Source organism: Pollicipes pollicipes, unplaced genomic scaffold (genome assembly GCF_011947565.3).
Source record: "Pollicipes pollicipes isolate AB1234 unplaced genomic scaffold, Ppol_2.1 Scaffold_3447;HRSCAF=4054_pilon_pilon_pilon, whole genome shotgun sequence".
NCBI classification, from domain to species: Eukaryota; Metazoa; Arthropoda; class Thecostraca; order Pollicipedomorpha; family Pollicipedidae; genus Pollicipes; species Pollicipes pollicipes.
The window spans coordinates 1,220,117-1,239,217 of NW_023596297.1; the positions used below are offsets into that span (position 1 = coordinate 1,220,117).

General features: G+C 50.8%; 1 protein-coding gene across 1 annotated transcript in view; it reads right to left on the reverse strand.

The window, feature by feature from the left end:
• LOC119092053 (sodium bicarbonate transporter-like protein 11) overlaps positions 1-12,743 on the reverse strand; it is a 64,735-nt gene extending 51,992 nt beyond the window's left edge. Inside the window, 2 exon segments of the mRNA XM_037215013.1 lie at positions 3,407-3,494; positions 12,578-12,743. Coding sequence (XP_037070908.1) covers positions 3,407-3,494; positions 12,578-12,656 — 167 coding nt within the window. The 5' untranslated portion in view covers positions 12,657-12,743.
• Between the last annotated feature and the right edge of the window lie 6,358 nt (positions 12,744-19,101).

Consider the following 19,101-nt stretch of genomic DNA (forward strand, 5'->3'; position numbering starts at 1 on the left):
AGTATACCCCATCGCCCCGTGGCCCGGCCACGTGCTTTAGGCAGCCGTCGCTCGTCGCACCCAATGTACAGAGCATGGGCATTCTCTGGTATGGTGGAAACGAGCGCATTCTATACGAGACTGATTTAAAATGGTTTTGTGGTAAAATGGTAATCTTACGCGCTTGTCGAACTTGCAGTCCTGCTCCACTGTGTGTGTCGAAAGCGATGATGTTTTATTACAAATGTATCTCGAACAAAGGACTAACAAAATTATCATGACTAATCGCTATCAATCAAGGAGCTTGAGCGTGGTAGGCCCAGTAAGGATATGATTGGATATGGCCCCATGGATATGACCCTTATTGCTACGTTCGAACATCTATTTCTGTCGGTTGAGATTTGCACGAAGTGTCAAAAATGCCTTTAAACCAGCCGAATGGAGGGGGTATCGGGTCACAAAGCGTCCCACGATTGTCGAAGTTTTGTTTAAGTCCCACGTGTTGCCCCTCATTCGCCAGACACTGCACGGTCCGCACCCATCGAATACCCGGCCCCGAGCATCGTGCGTTGTGTGATCGTCACACAACGTAATCTCGCTCGGCCGTAAAATCGTGGCTAGCACACACGGGCCCCGTTGACACCAGGCAATAAAGAACGACCAGATTGTCGAGGAAGTTAAGCGATGTTTGGAAACGTTCCAGACCGGGATGAGATCATTTTAATGTGTCCCGAATTCATAGCTGTTGAGGTGCAGAAAGAAGGTGGTGCCGATAGCGTCGTAACATACCTCATTTTATTTCCAATCCAATGCGCTTGCGTCATGAATGTAGCCGTATGTCAGGAATTCGTGCCGAGCAACAATACTAATATTGTTCAATGATGGCTTCCGAAAGACCAGCCAAGCTGCCCAGCCTGGGAATTTTTAAGATCACTCAAACCTAACTTATTCATCAAAGTCAACCAAAAGCAAACAAAACGGGCATTTTATTCTTGCGACGAAATCTCTATGGAAAGATTTTCTGGGGGGGGGGGGAGGGGTCGAGCACAATAATTTACAAACATTGAGCCTTGCTCGCATCATATGGAACCCGTGCAGTCGTAGTGCTGTTTTCGATCTGACATTGTGAGGAGCGGAGTGAAGCGGCGTCTTGAAAATTCCTCTGATTAAAACATGTGGAGGCAATGAGGGCAGGTTGACGCTGTGCGAGTCTTAAAAATGGCCTTAATTCAAGACAGCTAAACGCATATCTTCGGGGATCCCATCCAAGCTAGCACGCATGTTAGGCTTGCCGAACTCACATGCTCATTGATCAGCAGTTTCAAACGTCAGCGCAACGCCCAAGTACCACCGTCACACGGACGCTCCGCTGAGGTCATCTTTAGGAGACATCAGCCGATCTCAGCAAGGCCACTGGACCGCGCCCTTCTCCTCAGACTCTTTAGCCCCAATCTCTTAGACGCGCCTCGGCTGTCCCGGTTTTCCTAGAATCAGCTGCGGCAGAGCGCCCGGTCCCTCCCTCTTTTGAAGAGGGGGGGGGGAGGGGGGGGGGGGGGGTCCACCGGGGCTGTGACACGTGACGTGTCTGTCTGTGCGTCCCGACAGCACGCCCCACCATGCTGTCTACCAGCTGCGCGCTTAACGTGCCAACACCAATCAGTCCCCCAGCGACGAGCCCATTGCGCTGTATTATCGCCGCGCAATCACGCGATTACCGCCGGCCCATAAATCCCGGCAAACCGGCCCGCCACGCCCCGCACCGCCAGACGTTATGTCCGCGTGGAACGCTGGCGAAGGTCTCGTCAAGCGGTGTTGATGAAGCCGAGTCAGGTCAAACCAGCGGAGACGTCGCCGTGGGCACCGCGCCTAGGGTGGCGAAGGGGTGTGTCGCCAGGCGGTGATGACCCCGCCCGGCGAGGGGTGAGCGTCGCGGAAGCCAGAGAGACTCCCGGAGCCCGGAGGGAGGCGGGGGGGGGGGGGGGGGGGGAGGAATGGACGTCATCCGGATGATGAGGTCCTCCGTGGCCGGAGGATCACAGCGAGCATCCGTAGATCGCGGACAAGCGGTCACCGGCCGGGCGCCGCGGCGGCCGTGGCGTATCACGCTGTTACCTTATGCCCGGCTCGTCCGCTGATCGCGACTAATTGCTGCACCGCCGCCACATCTGGGCTGCGGTAATGACGAACAGCGGTGGGGCGGGATCATACAACCATGCCACTCGTCCCGCTGCTGTTTTTCTTGAGTGTCGAGAGAAATGAGAACAGGCATCTAGATTTTATAAGTGAGGTCTGGCTGTGCTCCGCGGCCCCGTCGCTCCGTGAAGGAAACCTCATCCGACCGCGGTTGATGATGCAGTGTGGTAGGATCCACGTCGGCATGCCATTCCGCAGGTTAACGCACGGGAAGTCCCAGCATCTTACGACCCTGGCGGTCGATCCAGTGATGCTCAGGGGATGTGATTTATGGCGTCCCAGGGGCTTACCTCACTTAACGTATTTTTTTCGATCCGGTACTTGCGGGTGTTTTCACCGGGCACTTCTGGTCATCGAGGCCACCCTGCCAGATCACCGCAATCGCGTTTTTCAGCAGAGTGAATCGCAGTGATCAAATGCAGCAGGAAGGAAACAACGTCACGTGAATGTGGTAGCGCGTCACGTGAAGGTGGTAGCGCGTGACGTGAAGGTGGTAGCGCGTGACGTGAAGGTGGTAGCGCGTGACGTGAAGGTGGTAGCGCGTCACGTGAAGGTGGTAGCGCGTCACGTGAAGGTGGTAGCGCGTGACGTGAAGGTGGTAGCGCGTCACGTGAAGGTGGAGACTAATCCTCTCATCTAGTAGCTGGAAGGGCACCACTCTGGGTAGAGGGGATGGGGATGGAGGTGGGGTGGGTGGGGCATGGAAGTGGGGTGGGTAGGGGATAGGAGGCTGCCTCGCTTTGAAATGACTGCAATGACGGACGAAGACCCGATCTATTAGCCAGCTCGCATGACCAGCGAGCCGGGCACCTTTCTACAGCGGTGTTGAGCCGGACCACCGCGCTCATCGGCTTGCGCCCCAGGAGGGCGGGGGGGGGGGGGGAGGTGCTGGGACCTGTGGCGCCGAGCGGCGCTGATTGGCACCGATCGTGCGCCGCCTACCAGCCTCCGCCATAATCGTGTTCCTGTGGCGTGCAGGGACGCGGCTGGCGGGGCGTGAAGATCCACATCATGGGTCTCCCCCTCCCAGGGCCTGTCACTGCTCATGTCACGCACGCCTCCCTGATCACCGGGCCGGGAATCACCCCAAACCAAATCTTCCTATATGGGTGAAGAACATGTGGAAATGGCGAAAGGGCAAACAGGAAATGTTTTATACAAGGTAGCTGATGAACGTGTAAAGATTATAGTATACTGCGCTTTGTGCCCTGCGGCATTTCCTTTTGCTACTTACATGGCGACCACCCACGTCTGGTCATAGTCGAGGACGTCCCCATCAGGGCTGGAGCACGTGCCCTGGATCGTTTTCGCCAGCTGCGTCACTGGAAACAACGAACGACTTCGTAAGGTTTCTGTTTGGCGCCGAGCATTGTGATTGACAACGACCGCTTTGGCCTATAAGGCTGCTACAGTGATCGCGGTGAATCAGATTGATGACACATTACGAACATTTCGGATGAGTGTAGCAACTGCCGGCCATGTGTAAGCCAAGGCGGGTACACAAGCCATCAGACATTCTTCCGGTATTTGGCCACTGAGCACAACGTTGCTCCGTTCTCAGCGCCAAGTTCTGCGAAGGCGCTGAGGAGAAGTCGCTGATTTTCAAGCCATACTGCATAGGCGGGTACTTTTCTGAGAGAAAACTCTTAAAGCTATATGACCCATGGAAACTGCATGAAGAGTTCTGCACTGATGATTTTGAAATCAGAGTCTTCGCGAGGCAAAGGCTGCTACTCGCTGCTAAGGCTGCTTCAGCCATTCGTTTCGATAAAGACATGCTGCCGAAAAATCAACGCATCTATGTCTCCAGTTTCCTGTTTTTTTTTATTCCAAGAGGAATAGCCTATTACTACTGTGTTTTCTATGTTCTTGCAAGGACCCTAACCCTACCACGCCACTGAAGATGTCTTTCATTTAAACACGACTTTTCGCCTCGGTCTTTTGCCAAGATGGCGTCAGTGGGTACAATTGCGGCATGTAAAGCCACATCACAAACGCCTATAACATTCCAGTCTTCTTTTGGCCAGCTTGGTCATGCGACGCTGTTAAAAAAACAAATAACCATAATTTCCAAAACCAGAAACTTTATCCTCGCCCTGCGGGGGAGGAAGGAAGGATTCAGAGGTGTTCCCTAAGGTTTTCCCGGAATAATTTATGAACGGATTAATCACGGTACTGGAATTTCGTGTGCCTAACTACTTTTTTTGTACCTCCAGTCAAGATCTGAGACCCCTGACCCTAGCAGTTCATGACGGCTGATGAAATTTTCGAAGGACGAGGGTTATGAGATCATGCTTGCTTATCTCTAAGAAAACGTTATCAATGACGCGAAATTTCTAATTGTACACACCTTATAATTTGAAACCATATAATTTGCGGTCTCACGCTAGAAATCAGTACGTTTTGGTTGAATCGTAATTAGACCTGTGCCGCCAAAAAGAAAATATTGAAGTGGGTTAAATTAGAAGCTCTGTGAAGTTTAAATGTCATAAAGTGATAAAATTTAAGTATGACATCTTAAACGTATATTCATACAGCAAATATTGTTAAAAAAACGCCAATGTATCTTTGTATTTAATTTTAGTATAATACGTTTGAAATAAGAAAGATTCCGTACGACGAAGAAACGGATCATATGTCTTATCAGCTGCAGACAGCACAGGCTTTGCCCGAGATTCACATTGCCCAATCTTATCCATGGCAACTCGGCATCATCGTTGGGTCCTTGCGACGTATTCAGTTGCTGAGGCTATGTCGTGTCGCATTCCCGCCACCCTGGCAGAAATGGTGAGCACCGCATGGAGTGGAACACCGTACCTCTGGTTTACCAGACGCGCAGCTAAACAAGTGCACTCCCGACACTTTTACTCGGATTGTCAACAAATCCAGAAGCAAGAAGGCACTTTTACAACTTCCCTGCTGCCTGAAGACATTGTGGGCATTTTCAACACCACGATTATATTTGGCGATGTTTGCAAAGATCTGAGGATCGACTGTCCTGCAACTATCACGTCAGGCCTGGCTCTTGGGCGAGTGTCACGTTACTCTGGTGCGCGAGAGGGTTATTTGCAAAACACGGCTTTGCAAACAATTTCCATTCATTCCAAGGCAAGTCGTAGAAAGCAGCCGTGTCCCGCTTTAGGAAGCCCCACCAAGCAGGTTGGGACACTTCCAAGCAGTGAGCAGCTCGAATTCTTGAGATGATTCAGCCGCAAATGAATTAAACAAGTCAGTATCCAAGGCAGTGAGTGTTGAACATTTAGAAACGCCGGGAGCGAGACGTGAAATGGTGAGTTCAGAGACTGTGGTGGACGGTCAACAGTATTTTAAAAATGTGTTTAAATAAAACCCGGCGTTCATAAGCGCTGCTTTGAAATGTCAGACTTTTTCAAACGCCTATTTTCATAATGTGCTCAGTTGATTGTTTCGGGTCTTTGTTTCACCGGGACCCCTGTATCCTGATATATGGAATGTCGGTCATTTTCGTATTGAGAACTCAAACTCAGTGTGTTGCTACAATTATTCTGGCGTTTGAAACCTAGGAATCAGTAGCAGCTCTCTCAGAATTGCATTAATATGGTTTAACACCTTGTGCTTTTAACCCGTTCGGAGCATACACGAGACTGTCGCTGACTTCTTGCAGCCCTACATTGTCCTATCTTTTCATTTCTGAACGCGTTTGGTAGTAACGGCCATCGCTGGACAACGTAAGCAGAGTAGTTGAAATGATTCGCCGGTACATTCCACCGGTGATTGAGCACCAATCACCGGTGATTGAGCACCAATCACCGGTGGAATGCATCGGTTGACCATGGGTATGCTCATGCATCCGCATTGGTGCAAGAACGCCTCAACTGCGTTGCAGAACACTGTGGGTGCTCAAATCCATCAGATTACGTTGAGTGTTATTCAGATCCACCCAGCACATGGCGTTACAAAATATGCTTAATCCTACTTTTCTTCTCCTAAATGCGACACTAACATTTTCCTTTTTGAGATCTATTTTTTCAAACAGCAGTTCCTGCCCCCCAACTACAAAGTTGGCACCGCACATACTCAAATTTCAAGGAGGTTCCTCATGGAACTTAGGCGAGATTCACCGAATGAGCATCGCGGTCAACTCTCTACCCGCACCCAGACCATCACTGGCCTTCCCTGCAGAGACCATCAAGCTTCGTCAATGACCCAGCCCGCTATATACGTGCACATCATGACCGAGGCGTCTGCCCGTTCGATGTCTGTATGCGAAACCGAGCCGAATGGCCTAGAGTCGCGGTTTGGTCATGGTAGTCTGCAGATATGCCTTGACGTACACATCGAGGTGCCGCGCACGCTCTCCGCGGCATTGTCATACTTAAGTATAGGGTCAATCAGCGTTTAAGCATGGTGAGCACTTCTGCTCATTGTCCTGTCAATGATGGGTCTTGCCCTACTAAGGTACTGTTTTATCGTCTTCACAACATCCGCCATCTTGTCTTAGCTGCGTCTGTCAGGAAACACTCTGGGCTGAAATTCAGCCGAGAGCCATTCAGATCTCCCCAGTGAAGAATCGGACGACTCGACACATTTTTTACAGGCTTACTCGGAATGGGTCGCACAACTGGCTGTGGGTTCAAAGCACGCGCTAAGCAGAGGCCAATGCGAGCTCGCTGAGCCCTTCGACCGAGTTCTGGTTCAAGAGATAACTCGGCTGCCATCGTTTTCGCCGGACAGCAAGGACTGCGGAGCTGCAACACCGGCAAATGAAGACGCATGATGCTCAGCCGCGCGTCTGGCTTATTTGCTGTTCATTTTATATAATAGGTGAAACAAGTACTTAGGTTTTTATGAACATTCACACATTATGCAAGAGGGTCATTACGCAAGAGATATTCACACATTATTTCTCACAATCGATCTCAGAGCTGCTGAAGTGAGGTCATGGGTGGAGGAGAGCACTTACTTTTTATTATTGTAAACTCCTGCCTTTTTCGTGCAGAGCAACGCTCGTTACATGCGTGACATGGACATGCAACGTATAAGCTAGATATTTTTCACAATTAACAGCATTTTGGTAAAAAAAATTGTGATGTAACGTCAAGTTCATGTCTCAGACCAGTTCGCATCTAGTACCTTTTTTGCTAGCATCAAACTAGGCGGTGTAGATTCATGCTGTGTGTTTATGTAGCTTGGATTACTCTGTAAGAAGATCTGGTGACCAGGCAGCATTTGACATTCAGATCTTTACTTTTTTAGGCTTTGCTCGATCCTAGATTTTTGGGTAATGATAGCGTTCTGTGTAAAAGCAGGCTAACCAATTTTTCATAATATGGGCTCTGGTTTGAATGCTAGAATCCTCACTATTTTGTCCACAAAAGTGGGTGGGCTGACTCATGTTACTGGCCCATCCACTGTAATAAGTGAGTGTCTGACAACTCATTCACTCCTGTCTGTAATATGAGCTAAGCTCCTGGCGTTTAATCTGATAAGAAAATGAACACCTACTTAGCTATGAAACACATGCATCATGAGGCATCATAGCCAATCAACCACACAGACATGGTTCGTGAAGTGGCATCTTTCATTGCAGATATCTATTAAAATGATGAGTGTCGGTAACTCTAAAAAAATGCTTGTTCATCTCACTCTGCCATCATTTTTCTTCGTGAAACCACATCATGTGGCACTACATGATATATTTGTTTTCATGACACCGATAACGGTAAGTTCATTGCTGCAGAAACTTCCATGTAATTCACACCTTTGTGCTGTAAATAAGCGATTGACATGCCTTTAACTCCTCCTTGCTCCGAAAGCAGCGTTGTGTCCCGAACCAGCCAAAGACGTGCGTTGGACGTGGCAGCGCGGACGGCCACAGCTAACACCCATCGCCCCGGCCGGCGCGTGCCAGCAGCGACCGCGCCGCGCCGACCCAGTCGCCTTCACGCGCCTCATTTGAGCAATTCCGCCGCGCCGTCGGCAGCCGCCCTGGAGCACTCTCAGCCAGCCGCGCGACGTCGAGACGATAATGGCGTGCGGACGCGTCGGCAACCGCCGCCTACAAACGCCGCTTCCGTCGGGCGCGATCCGGGTCTCTGGCCGCGTCGCCGCCCGTCGCCGGCGGTGCTGGCGCGCTGCCACGGCGCCGGCGGCGATCGGCCACGCCACCGCCGCCGATTTTGCGTCTGACCTCCGTGCCAAAGACGGTGGTGATGGCCTTTTGGGCACGGGCCGCCAGGTCGTGTCGGCCACAGGCTGTCGGTGTCGCCGCTCGGCGGTGGCTCGCGGCGATGCCCGGGGACCGGGCAGCGCCGCTGACAGACGCTGTCCCGTACACGTTGTTTTGCCACCGGGACCGCTGTTCGCCCCGGGGGATACGGATAATAGTGATCTTGGCAGTTGGGTGCGTCGAAATAAGCGGTAGCTAGATGCTCAGTTTCGATGGCCTATTGCCTTCTTAACTATTTATTCGTCGGCGTAAGGTTAACAAGGTTACGACCCGTGATGCACGGCTATGCCAGAGCCTGGTAGCCTGTGGATACCAGTGCCCAATAATTTAAGAGGATGTGTGCATTCTGTTTTGGCCGACTCTTGCCTATCTATGTCTGTCTTGCTCCTGCCTTCATACTACGCCCGTGGCGTCGCCGGCGAGGGACTGTAGTCAACAGGCGGTACAGCCTTGGTTTATGACACGGGCAGGGCTTTATTAAACTGGTGCAACAGCATGTAAAACTGGCACAGCAACAGCAAATGTCATCAACAATTTACGAGCTTTGTAAACTTTTTAGGCATTTCAACAGTTCACGACATGCATGTTTCATCGTTGTGGAGGTGACCTAGGGGCATCATGTACATCAACAGATGACTTATAAATTGCTAGTTCTTGATTTTGGACCATACTAAAAATGTTCGGTATCTTATTGACATCTTTGGAGTTTTGAGAGCTGCGAAGCCCCAATCTCGATGGAAAATTCTTGGAGGGAGATATGGAGGGAATGCAGGCACGCTGCGTTAGTATATCCCTGTGAATGGCCACCAAAAGTTAATATCATGTGTTAAACTTGTTTTATTTTAAAGTCTTGAAGCCGAGATCGCAGAGCTATTGAGTGAAGCAATGTCGCCAGCAAAGCCATGGAGACGATGCACATCAAAGGTGCAAACCAAGCACGCAACGTTAGCCTTCTGGGCTCGCTCCCCCAAGCGTAGGGGAATCAGCCCTAACGGCCCGCGTCAAGAAGAAGCACGCGCAGACGCCCCGGCGGACAGTGGCGCCACCCCCGACCCACGGGCTTGCCGTGGCGTACTTGAGGGGCTGCGGTGCGCGGCCCGACCCCCGACCTCCGCCGGACACGGCAGCCTGACGACCCGCGAGCACCGGCGATCCAATTACGCGGCGCCTCGATGCGACGGCGATCTGCTGGGACGTCGGGCCTCGCCGAGCCCGGCGTCATCAGCGCGCCCCGGTCGCCGGCCGGACGCTGCGTGGCGAACGCCGCGGGACACGTCCGCGTGCCCCTCCCCGGGCAACCAGAGCGGCGATCAATGCCAGACGAGTAACTTGCACCGCCATGAATCGTCTCAGCGTCGTCCTGCAGCGAGTGATGAGGAGGGAGCATTGTGCAATCAGTTATTCTCGAAAGAGCGTGCGTGTGGCGCCTCCGCGACGTTGAAAAACTCGGGTGAGGAGAAATGTCTGCCCATAAGGCGATGAGGCTGATGATAGTTGCTCATTCTTCCCTCTCCCATTCAAGATCTCGTTCCTGCTTTCGTCAATGCTCCCATCCGCTGCCATAACAACCCGTCTGACTCCAGTCGCCGCTTTTGTGCATGTTCTTCAGAATCCCTAGCTCAGAGCTGGCAACCTTGCGCATTTTGCATACCTACGGAGGGCTCTGTCGCGTCTCCCTCCTCACACACGCACACTCCAACCACGATGCATATCAACAGATGACACAATGCCCCATTACGAGCACTGAATCCGTCAGATTCAATTTCCGATGGACAAATGGTCCATTGTCGGAGGGTGCAGGGATGATATCACATTCGCGAATTAAAAAAGCTGATTTGTTTCGAGTACCCGAACACCAGACGTCCTCAACTTGATTGGGTCATGCATTTGCTTCGTTTTGCTTTATTGGTGCGAGTGATGAGCTTCCTTTGTTTCAGACATAAATCTTGCCATTTCCTGCGCTGCCCGCATAAGCAAGCACAAGCAACGTTGCCAGCGTGCTCTTGCTTAATTACAACTATTTTGCACGGAGCAAAATGCTCACCGACGTGAAGCACCTACTTTAAAGGGAAAGTATGCCAATATAGAACGCGTTTTATGTGGCTGCGGTCGTCACAGATTGTGCGCACTTCGTTTCTATTACTGACAGACATTTCTACCAAATATATCTGAATGGAAGTCAGAGAACGTACGCGCACTTTATTGAAACAAAGAGGGAAGTGATTTCACCGCAGTAGCTGAAAGGCAACAAAGTGCAGAAATTTGTACGGATGTAAGGCTCCGCTTTCACGCCGGACACCAGTCAAGATCAATTGTATGAAATTGGGCGATGTAAGCCAACGACATTATTCTACAGGAACATCAGAATAAATCTCCCTGATTGGAAGGTATTAGGGAATATCCAGAACGGGCTGCTTGCGCCATGTCGAGTGTCTGTATTCTGAGGAAGACTTCGAAAATATCCTGAGGACACGTGAAGCGTGATAAAGAAGCCTTCGGATCTGTGGAGAAGAGCTTTTGAGCAGCGAGGCTGATCTTCCGTCCGCACGAGTGGCTCAAAGTTCCTGTCGCATCCGATGAACGGCCGCCGTATATCTGTCAAGAGGCCAGATAATCAGGAGTAGAGACAATGCCGAATCAAAGGGCTCTGATCGGTGAGGAATGGGCCCTGTCTACGAAGAAAGTGCAGCTTGCCTGTGGGCCCTTCAAGACAAAATGGCCGCGGCTCCCACAGTGGCCCTGCGGTCGTCGCCAATGATTCTCGAGACGTGCTTCGAACTTCTCTTATTGCCAAAAGCTAATCTGACTGGGCAAAAAGTCAAATACAAATGTGTCACACAGGGCGACGGCTTTTAAAGGAATGCTGCACTTTTGCAGATATTGAAGCAAGCGTCAGATGTGATGACATAAGCTCAGTTATAACGTTTGGCATACTTGAAAATGGGCAAGACTGCTCAAGACCACACAATTTCTTTGTTTAGTATATATGCTCCTCAATACCTCATTGCTCGATTACGTCATACTTCCTTGCACGACATTGACTGATAATTTTATCTGGAAATGACGCTCATGAACGCTGGATATCAACGACTCGGCAACTATATTTTGTTTGTCCTTGATCGCCGCGTGGCCAATGGAATGGCAGAATTCGAGTGACGTTTTGGCGCCATGGATGCCTGGATTATCTCGAAGTGGTTTCCCGAGATATTTTGCACATTTTCGCGGGCGTGTTTCCCAGAAATTAGAAGGGTTTATGTTTTAAAAATATGAGGGCTGTGAACTGCACCGAATGATCTTCGAGATGGCCATTTTAACTTAAAACCCTATGCAACTGTGAAAGCATTGTCTTAAAAGAGAATGTTCCACTTTTGAGGATTATCGAAGAAAGCGTCAGTTGCGATGACCGAACCCGTGACATCATACCGATTTGCGGGCCATTTCATTCCCGCGTGCTGGTTCTACGATCCAGGGGTAGCTGGACATGGCCCTGTGAACCGGCTCAATCGGTTGGTTGTTTCTGGAGGTGTTACGGCCGGGCGTTAATGCCCGCCGAAACCCCGGCAGCCAATGAAAAGTGACGTATACCCTGGTGCGTGGCCGGTTGAGGTCTATGCCATGGTCACCTTGTTTGTTCTTGCCTTGTTTTGTCAACTTATCATCTGTCAGCTTACCAACTTGACAACTCGTCATGGTTAGAACATTGCTAGCTTTCTCAACTTTGTCATCACGCGAACATCTCGGCTCAACATGCATAACCATCCAACGATTTAGCAGGCCGCCTCACACAGTGAATCCCATCGCTTTGCAGCACCCATTGGTATCACAGCACCGGGCGACATCCATTCAGTGGCATTCAGACCACGCAACAACTGGGCCTTATCTTTGGACCTTTATCACGCAACCCAACTACGGACTAGTATTAACAGAAGCAGTAACGGGGGCCGGAAGCCTTTATGGGTCTGGAACTGTGACCGTGGTACATCGGTATGCACTGTCGGCCGTCAACCTGAATCAAACGGCTTCAAAATGTACCGTGCGTTCAAAGTCATCGAAGCGGTTTCATGTATTTTCTACCAAATCCAAAAGGCTGATTGCTTTGAGGCACCAAAGGAGGGTGTTGACATCCAAACCGGCATCACCAGACCTCCGATTCACTAAGTTCAAATCCCCTTCTCCTGTTTTGCGGCCGCGACTGACCTGAGTCATGCACGAAGACGACCGACTTGGCCTCGGCCAGCGAGGTCATGGGCTCCTGGTCGAGCAGCGCCTTGAGCATGAGGTCGACGACGCCCTCGAGCGAAGTCTCGCCAACGTCCAGCAGCAGGCGCGCCTCCTTGATGAAGTGCGACACGTCAAGCGAGGCGCGCACCTCCGACCCAAAGTCTTTCAGTGTCACCTTCTGCAGGTGGCGGGCGAACAGCACGGGCTGGTGGCGCGGCAGCAGCGTGGCGGCACCCTCGGCGCCGGCCGCCGACTCGGCCTCCGGCGAGCGGCGCGTGCTGCTCTTGCGCCGAATGCCCTCCGTGCTGCCGTTGCGGCTGGAGGCCGAGCTGGGAGGCTGTGGCAGCTGCCAGCTGCCGTACAGCGTGGCCCAGGGCTGCGTCAGCGAGCAGCGGCGCGTGCGCGGCGCGGCGCCGTCCAGCGGCTTCTTGAGCACCACGCCGGGTCCGAGCGGCGCACACAGCGCGATGGGCGGCACGTCGGCCGGCGGCAGCGGTGGCACGTAGTCCTCGCTGAAGCTGGAGCGGCGCAGCGCGCGGCGCCGCTCGGCCGGCGCCGGCGCCGCGCCGCGCACGCCGCCCGTTAGCAGCGCCGCCACCGACATCTGCTTGACGAGGCGGCGCGGCGGCTTGGGGCGCGGCGCGGGGGCCGATGCCGGCGCCGGCGCCGGCGGCTCCTCGCCGGCCGCCACGGCGATGGTGACGCCGACGGCGCTCCCGGGCCCGGCGGCGACCTCGGGAGGCGTCCCGACGCCCGCCTCCGTGTCCGACATGGCGCTGCCGTGCCGGCGGCACTCAGGCGGCGCCGGCGGCTGACGCGGCCATGGCGGGAGCGACGCGCGGCGGGACTGCCGCGTCGGCGCCGGCGAGCGGCGGCGGCGCCGGCGCCGACGCGGCGGGGGTGGCGCCCCCTCCCTCCGCCCGCCCGCTGCACGACTCCCGGACAAAGGTCACGGGCGCCGGCGGCCCGGGACTGAGGCCATAAGTCAATAGAGCTGGGTCAGACGACATGGTGGTGGAACGACACGAGACGAGGGACGAGACGTAACGCAGAGGGGAAGGCATTGGGGAAGGGAAGGGGGGAGTAAGCCGGATTTTAAAAGATGATGTAGCCGTTCACTGATGCCCATTCATTCCCCAAACAGTCTGTTTCACTCCGATATATCCATTTACAGCCTCATACCATCCGTTTGCAGGCAAACGGTGGGGTAATCTGACCTGAAGTTGACCAAAGTCCGCCTTTCTTCATCTCATTGACACGAGTAGCCATTGATTGTGGGGTAGGCGTTGGATATTACTCTGCAGTTTCTTTTGCTTGTGTGACCCCGAAGCAAACCGCCTCAGTACCATTACATTTTTAGATGCTTACAACAAATGTGCAATGTATCCTGTATTGAAGACATCGGAGCAAGGGAACAGAAACCAACCCAGATGATAGAATTACTTACGACCGTCGAGTAACACGTCAACACACAAGGGTAAAGACTGTTAGGGCATACAAAAAAGTAACCTGTTCTAACTTGACAGTGGGTTCTCCCGGTTAATGAGCGCTAAGTAAGCATGTAACGGTTTCGTAGTTTGGCTTTAATACTGAATTATTATAGACAGACACGAGTTGAAATTAGACATGGCCGCGCTTTCATCGCTCTCTTATTTCGAGCAAGGCCTCAAACCCAGCGAGCCTTAACGTCAGCCGACCGGAAACTGAGCAGCTTCAGCGACCCGGCCCGGCCGGCCACGCCTTTGACGGGATCATTGGTGGTGCCGTCATTGTTTTTTCAACCAGAAATGACAAAATCATTTGAAAATTATGCTGCAGAGTTACTGAAGGCTGTGTAAAATATGGAAGCCAACTGAAGAGGCGGCATATTTCCTCAATGCGCAGTGCCGCGATTATGCCCCCTCCTCGACTCGATTAATGAGTGAAACGCAAAATTTTGTAATTGCGGAAAAAATATTGAAACAACTGGTCAGACTCGTTCTCGTCTGGCGTGCGTGCGTACTAACATTTCAACTGTAATAGTGCGCGACGTGTGTGTAAAAAATGTACACACTAGCACACTGCACGAGCACGATGGTACGGACAATTAGTCCATCCGCGACACTAATGTCCCGTCTCAATCTTCCCGAAAAGCTACAAAAACTGCTGAGACACGCGCAGTGGAAACAGCTCCAGCCCTCTGTGGCCAGGAGTCGCGGTGGCGTGAGTCCAGCTCATGCTGACGAAAAAAAACGCACAATCATACATGACACAATGCTGGTCGGTTGGTGTGCTCCCCCGTAGTGCACTAAAAGTCTACTATGGTTCTACCCTTTTCCGGGGATTTTGAGGATTCATGTCAAATTTAGACGATCAGATCAGGTAGGAATGTGAGGTCAAGGTGCAGGCAGTGCAGGCGAACAAAGCGTCCAAGAGTCATTAAGCAATGTCGATACTGTCAGACCTACTTGGTGTGCCAGTAATGCACCAATAAGCGGCTTATGTCATCTTTTCTGCAACCTGCTTAAAAAACGCATTTACATATTGTGGTTTAAACCAGGACAATTCGTGGCATGGAAACTGTTTACTTGCATCACCCAGTTTAAAGTCGTCATTCTCCAACAGGATCGGTTTTAAGGGTAAACCACTGTCGGGATGGAGGGTCCCTTTGGAGATATAAAAACGCTGACATACTCAAAGGAAAGTGCTGACACGACCCCAAAAAAGACTTTCCGTGTCTTGATTGCATTGCAAAAGTGCATATTTTAACGTAATGCATGTCGATTTAACAGCGGTAAACAAATCTGAAGCGTGTGGAACATGAACGTCATGGCCCAGATGTTAGAAAAGTTCGAAGTTTTCTCTCCTTGACTACTGACACGCCAAAATGCTTGGTTACTTTGATCATAACATAAATGACGAGCAATGAACGAGCCGTGGTCGACTTGCCGGTGGAAGGTGAGTAAGGATGGCGTGGAGTTGATACATCGTGACCCAGTGGTTAGCAACAGTCAAGATGCCTCATTTATGGCTGCTGACACGCTGAACAAAACACCCCTTTCCAGTTCAAATGCGACAGTGTTTTCATTCGATGCAGCTTTGTAGATTTACGGAAGGCAATGAAGAATGTAGTATGTAGGTTATGGGCGTCGTAACTCACGGGCCAACAGAGCCGGAGGTTTTCAAAGGGCTGCAAAGTAGATTTTTAGCGTGTTAACGGTCACAAATGAACAGTTTGGGACCTCGGTGACCCATTAGTTAAGACGCGCATGTTCCAAGCCTTATGTATGTGCCTGTTCCCGCCAAATCGACAACACCACGTCAATTGGTTTACTTGTGCAGTCATAGTACTGGCAGATGGCTTTCGAGCGTTTGTAAGCGCTCGAAGGTAAGATCAAGGAGGATTTTGCCTCGGTTTGCTTTTCCGAGCTGACTGGGTCGCTCAGAATGGTTAAGTCAGCCCATTACATGCGGCGGCCGACGTGCCTGCGGAGCAGAAGAACGACTCAACAGAAACATTGGTGATCGCAGCAAACAACCCAACTCTATTGGCAGGCTACTTCCGGTCTCTTTATGGCTTTTGTGAGGCGTCATATGAATAAATAAAGCCAGAACAAATCTGCTCGTTTGGATATAAGACTGATGGGTTTGCCTGTTTTATTTTGTTTGCCTTTTTGTTGCATTTCCACAGATACCCAGCGGATTTCGAACCATGAAAAGTCGTAATGGTTTTCAAGCAGATAACGTCTTACAATCAATGGCGGACTCAGTGGTTTTGATGCACATAACCATGAAGATTACTTTGTCGCCTTGGCAGAGCATTTTTATCGAAAATAATGGAGGCGAGCTGTTACGACAGACTTCTCGCAGCATTGCATGACAATGCAAAATCTCACAGTATTACGTTTCGTTGAAAGCCATGGTTAAAATGCCCGCAACCCTGGGACCACTTGAGTAGTCAATAGAGTCAATTGTTCATGCAGCAGCTGTTCTGCGCAAGAGCCTAAGTCCAATGCCGCTATCCCAAAACTATGATAAAAGGCTCCATCCACCAAACAACGTCACGTAATTTGTTTCCACTTTTCAACCCGCTCCGTCCTTGATTATGTACTGGTCACGGTAGGCGAAACCCCCGCCTCTTGGTCACGTTGCGTTTAGCACAACGTCCCACACAATGTGGCGTCCGTTTTGCATCAATTAAGCTACATCTGTGAAGACGAGCGTCTTGCTTGTCATGAGAAGCAGCCGATGATACCCAGCTTAAAGGTTTAGAATCGGTTCTAAAAAGACATGGACATGATAAGCAACCATACCCGAGCGTAACGTTACACTGCATCAGATTTTTCCCCCTTGTCGCGCTTCAATTACGCTCCATCGCCTCCTCCCCCCTCCCCTGTATACATCAACGTACGGGCGGCCTTAAGTAGTCGAAAAATGTAAAGACAATCTGCAAAGTCAAAGGCAATAGGACCACTCTGCCGGTTTTCGGATCCATAAAACTGATTGCAAAATTTGACGGTTTCAGGGACCCCTCCGATCATTGCTGGAGTTAATGGCACTTAAGAAGAAGCAAGACCGGTGGCTGCCCATTGTCGAAATGCAAATAACCTGGTCCGTCTGTTTTTCGCAGTCCATCTTACGTGGGAGTTTGAATGATGGCGTTTGAGCGAATATGCGTCATCTTGAACGGACCTGTAGATGTGAGGCTGCTTTTAGGGTGCCTCAGCTGCCTTGGTTATATAATATATAATATATATATATATATATATATATATATATATAAACTGGAACTGGAACAGCCGTTTTGAAGATCATTTGGTGCAGTTTACAGCCCTTAAGACCCAAAACTCCTCTAGTCTTTGAGCTGCAGGCCCGCGAAGATGTGCAAGCTGTTTTGTACAGACTAGTTTAAGGTCATGCGGGCATGTATGACGCCATAGCAACGCCATTCAAATCTTGCCATCCCATAGGCCGTGCGGTGTTAAAGGCTTAGAAGAATGCTATCGTCGAGCCGTTCAGGTCAAGCGTTCGTGAGCACAATTTCCGAATAAAGCGGACGTCAGTTTGCTCTCAATCAATGTCGGGAAAGCTGTGCAAGGTTCAATCACGATTTGCTTATTTTGTTATTTGAACTAGAGTCCTTTTGACAAGAAATAAACATTTCAGTACTATGGGACGAAGGAGAATGGTTAAAGTGAGTGATCCACATTGATATGGGGTTTTGAAGTGAAATAGCTATCTTAAAGACCTTTCAGTGCTCTTCACAGCCTTACCCTACTAAAGACCTAGTTTCTGAGCCACACGCCCGCGAAGATGGGAAAAGATATGTCGTGGAGAATATTTCAAAGCCACCTTGATATTCATGACGTCATAACAACGTCACTGAAATCCTGCCATTCCATAAGCCATGCGATGATGCGGTGATCAAGGCCAAAAAGATAATTGTCAAGACGTTCATATTTGGCGTTCGTGAGCGTGCTTTCCAGATATAACGACCGTTAGTTGGCTGTCAATGTCGTGCCAGGTAAGATGACGTAATCATGATGATGATTACAAACATATGTATTGCATGACAAACCATGATGTATTGCAGAACATATTTACTAAACAGAGATTTGTCCTGTCTAGAGCAGTACACCAATAGCTATTAGTGAGCTTGTTTCATCATATCTGGTGCTTGTTCAATACCCCCAAATATGAAACATCATTTTTAACGGTCGGGTAGGACTACATGTGCTTGGGGAACCAACCGCCGAGCCTTAACTCGCGCAGGGACACTCACCCCCCCCCCCCCACCCCCCCACGGAGTATGCGCCATGCGTCTGGGAATTTCTCGCGGCTAATTTGGCAGTACCTCTACGTCATACAAAAGCTCCATGACGCAATCAAAGAATGACGCATTCAGGAGCATATTTATTAACTAGAGAATATGCGTTTTCAAGAGCAGTCTTTTCCGCCTGAAGGTACACCAATAGCAATACGTGACCCTTTTACATGTCTGATAAAACGTAAGTCATCAATATCCGATACTTTCTTCAATATTTTTAAATATGGAAGCATTCTCTTCAAACCAGATGGCTCTGTCATGCAGGATTTATTAGTTCAAAGGTTTAATATTATTTATATTTTAAAAAATTTTCTTTAAAGATTTGATCCGAACCCTTTGAATGAATGGATTTCCGGGACCAGAGCTCACGCTAAGCAGTGCTTGTTGTGTGAGCCCTGGCCCCTACCATCCGATCGCGCAATTCCATGTCAACGGCAGAATTCGGCGGCGAAAGCTTAACGTGCCGCAATGCTCGGCACGGTCCGTCCAGCCCTCTGACGTCAACTGACCTTTAGCGCGACCGCTGCCACCGGCCGCAGGCCATACCTGTCAAGGGCAAATAGAGAGCGCCCTAAAGCGACTCGAACCCACCCCGCCACGGGTGGGTGCATCGGAAGGCAGGCGCTCTAACCAACTGAGCCACCGGGATGGACATATCAACTTAACGACCTTCAATTTTCCAGGCAGTGCTGGT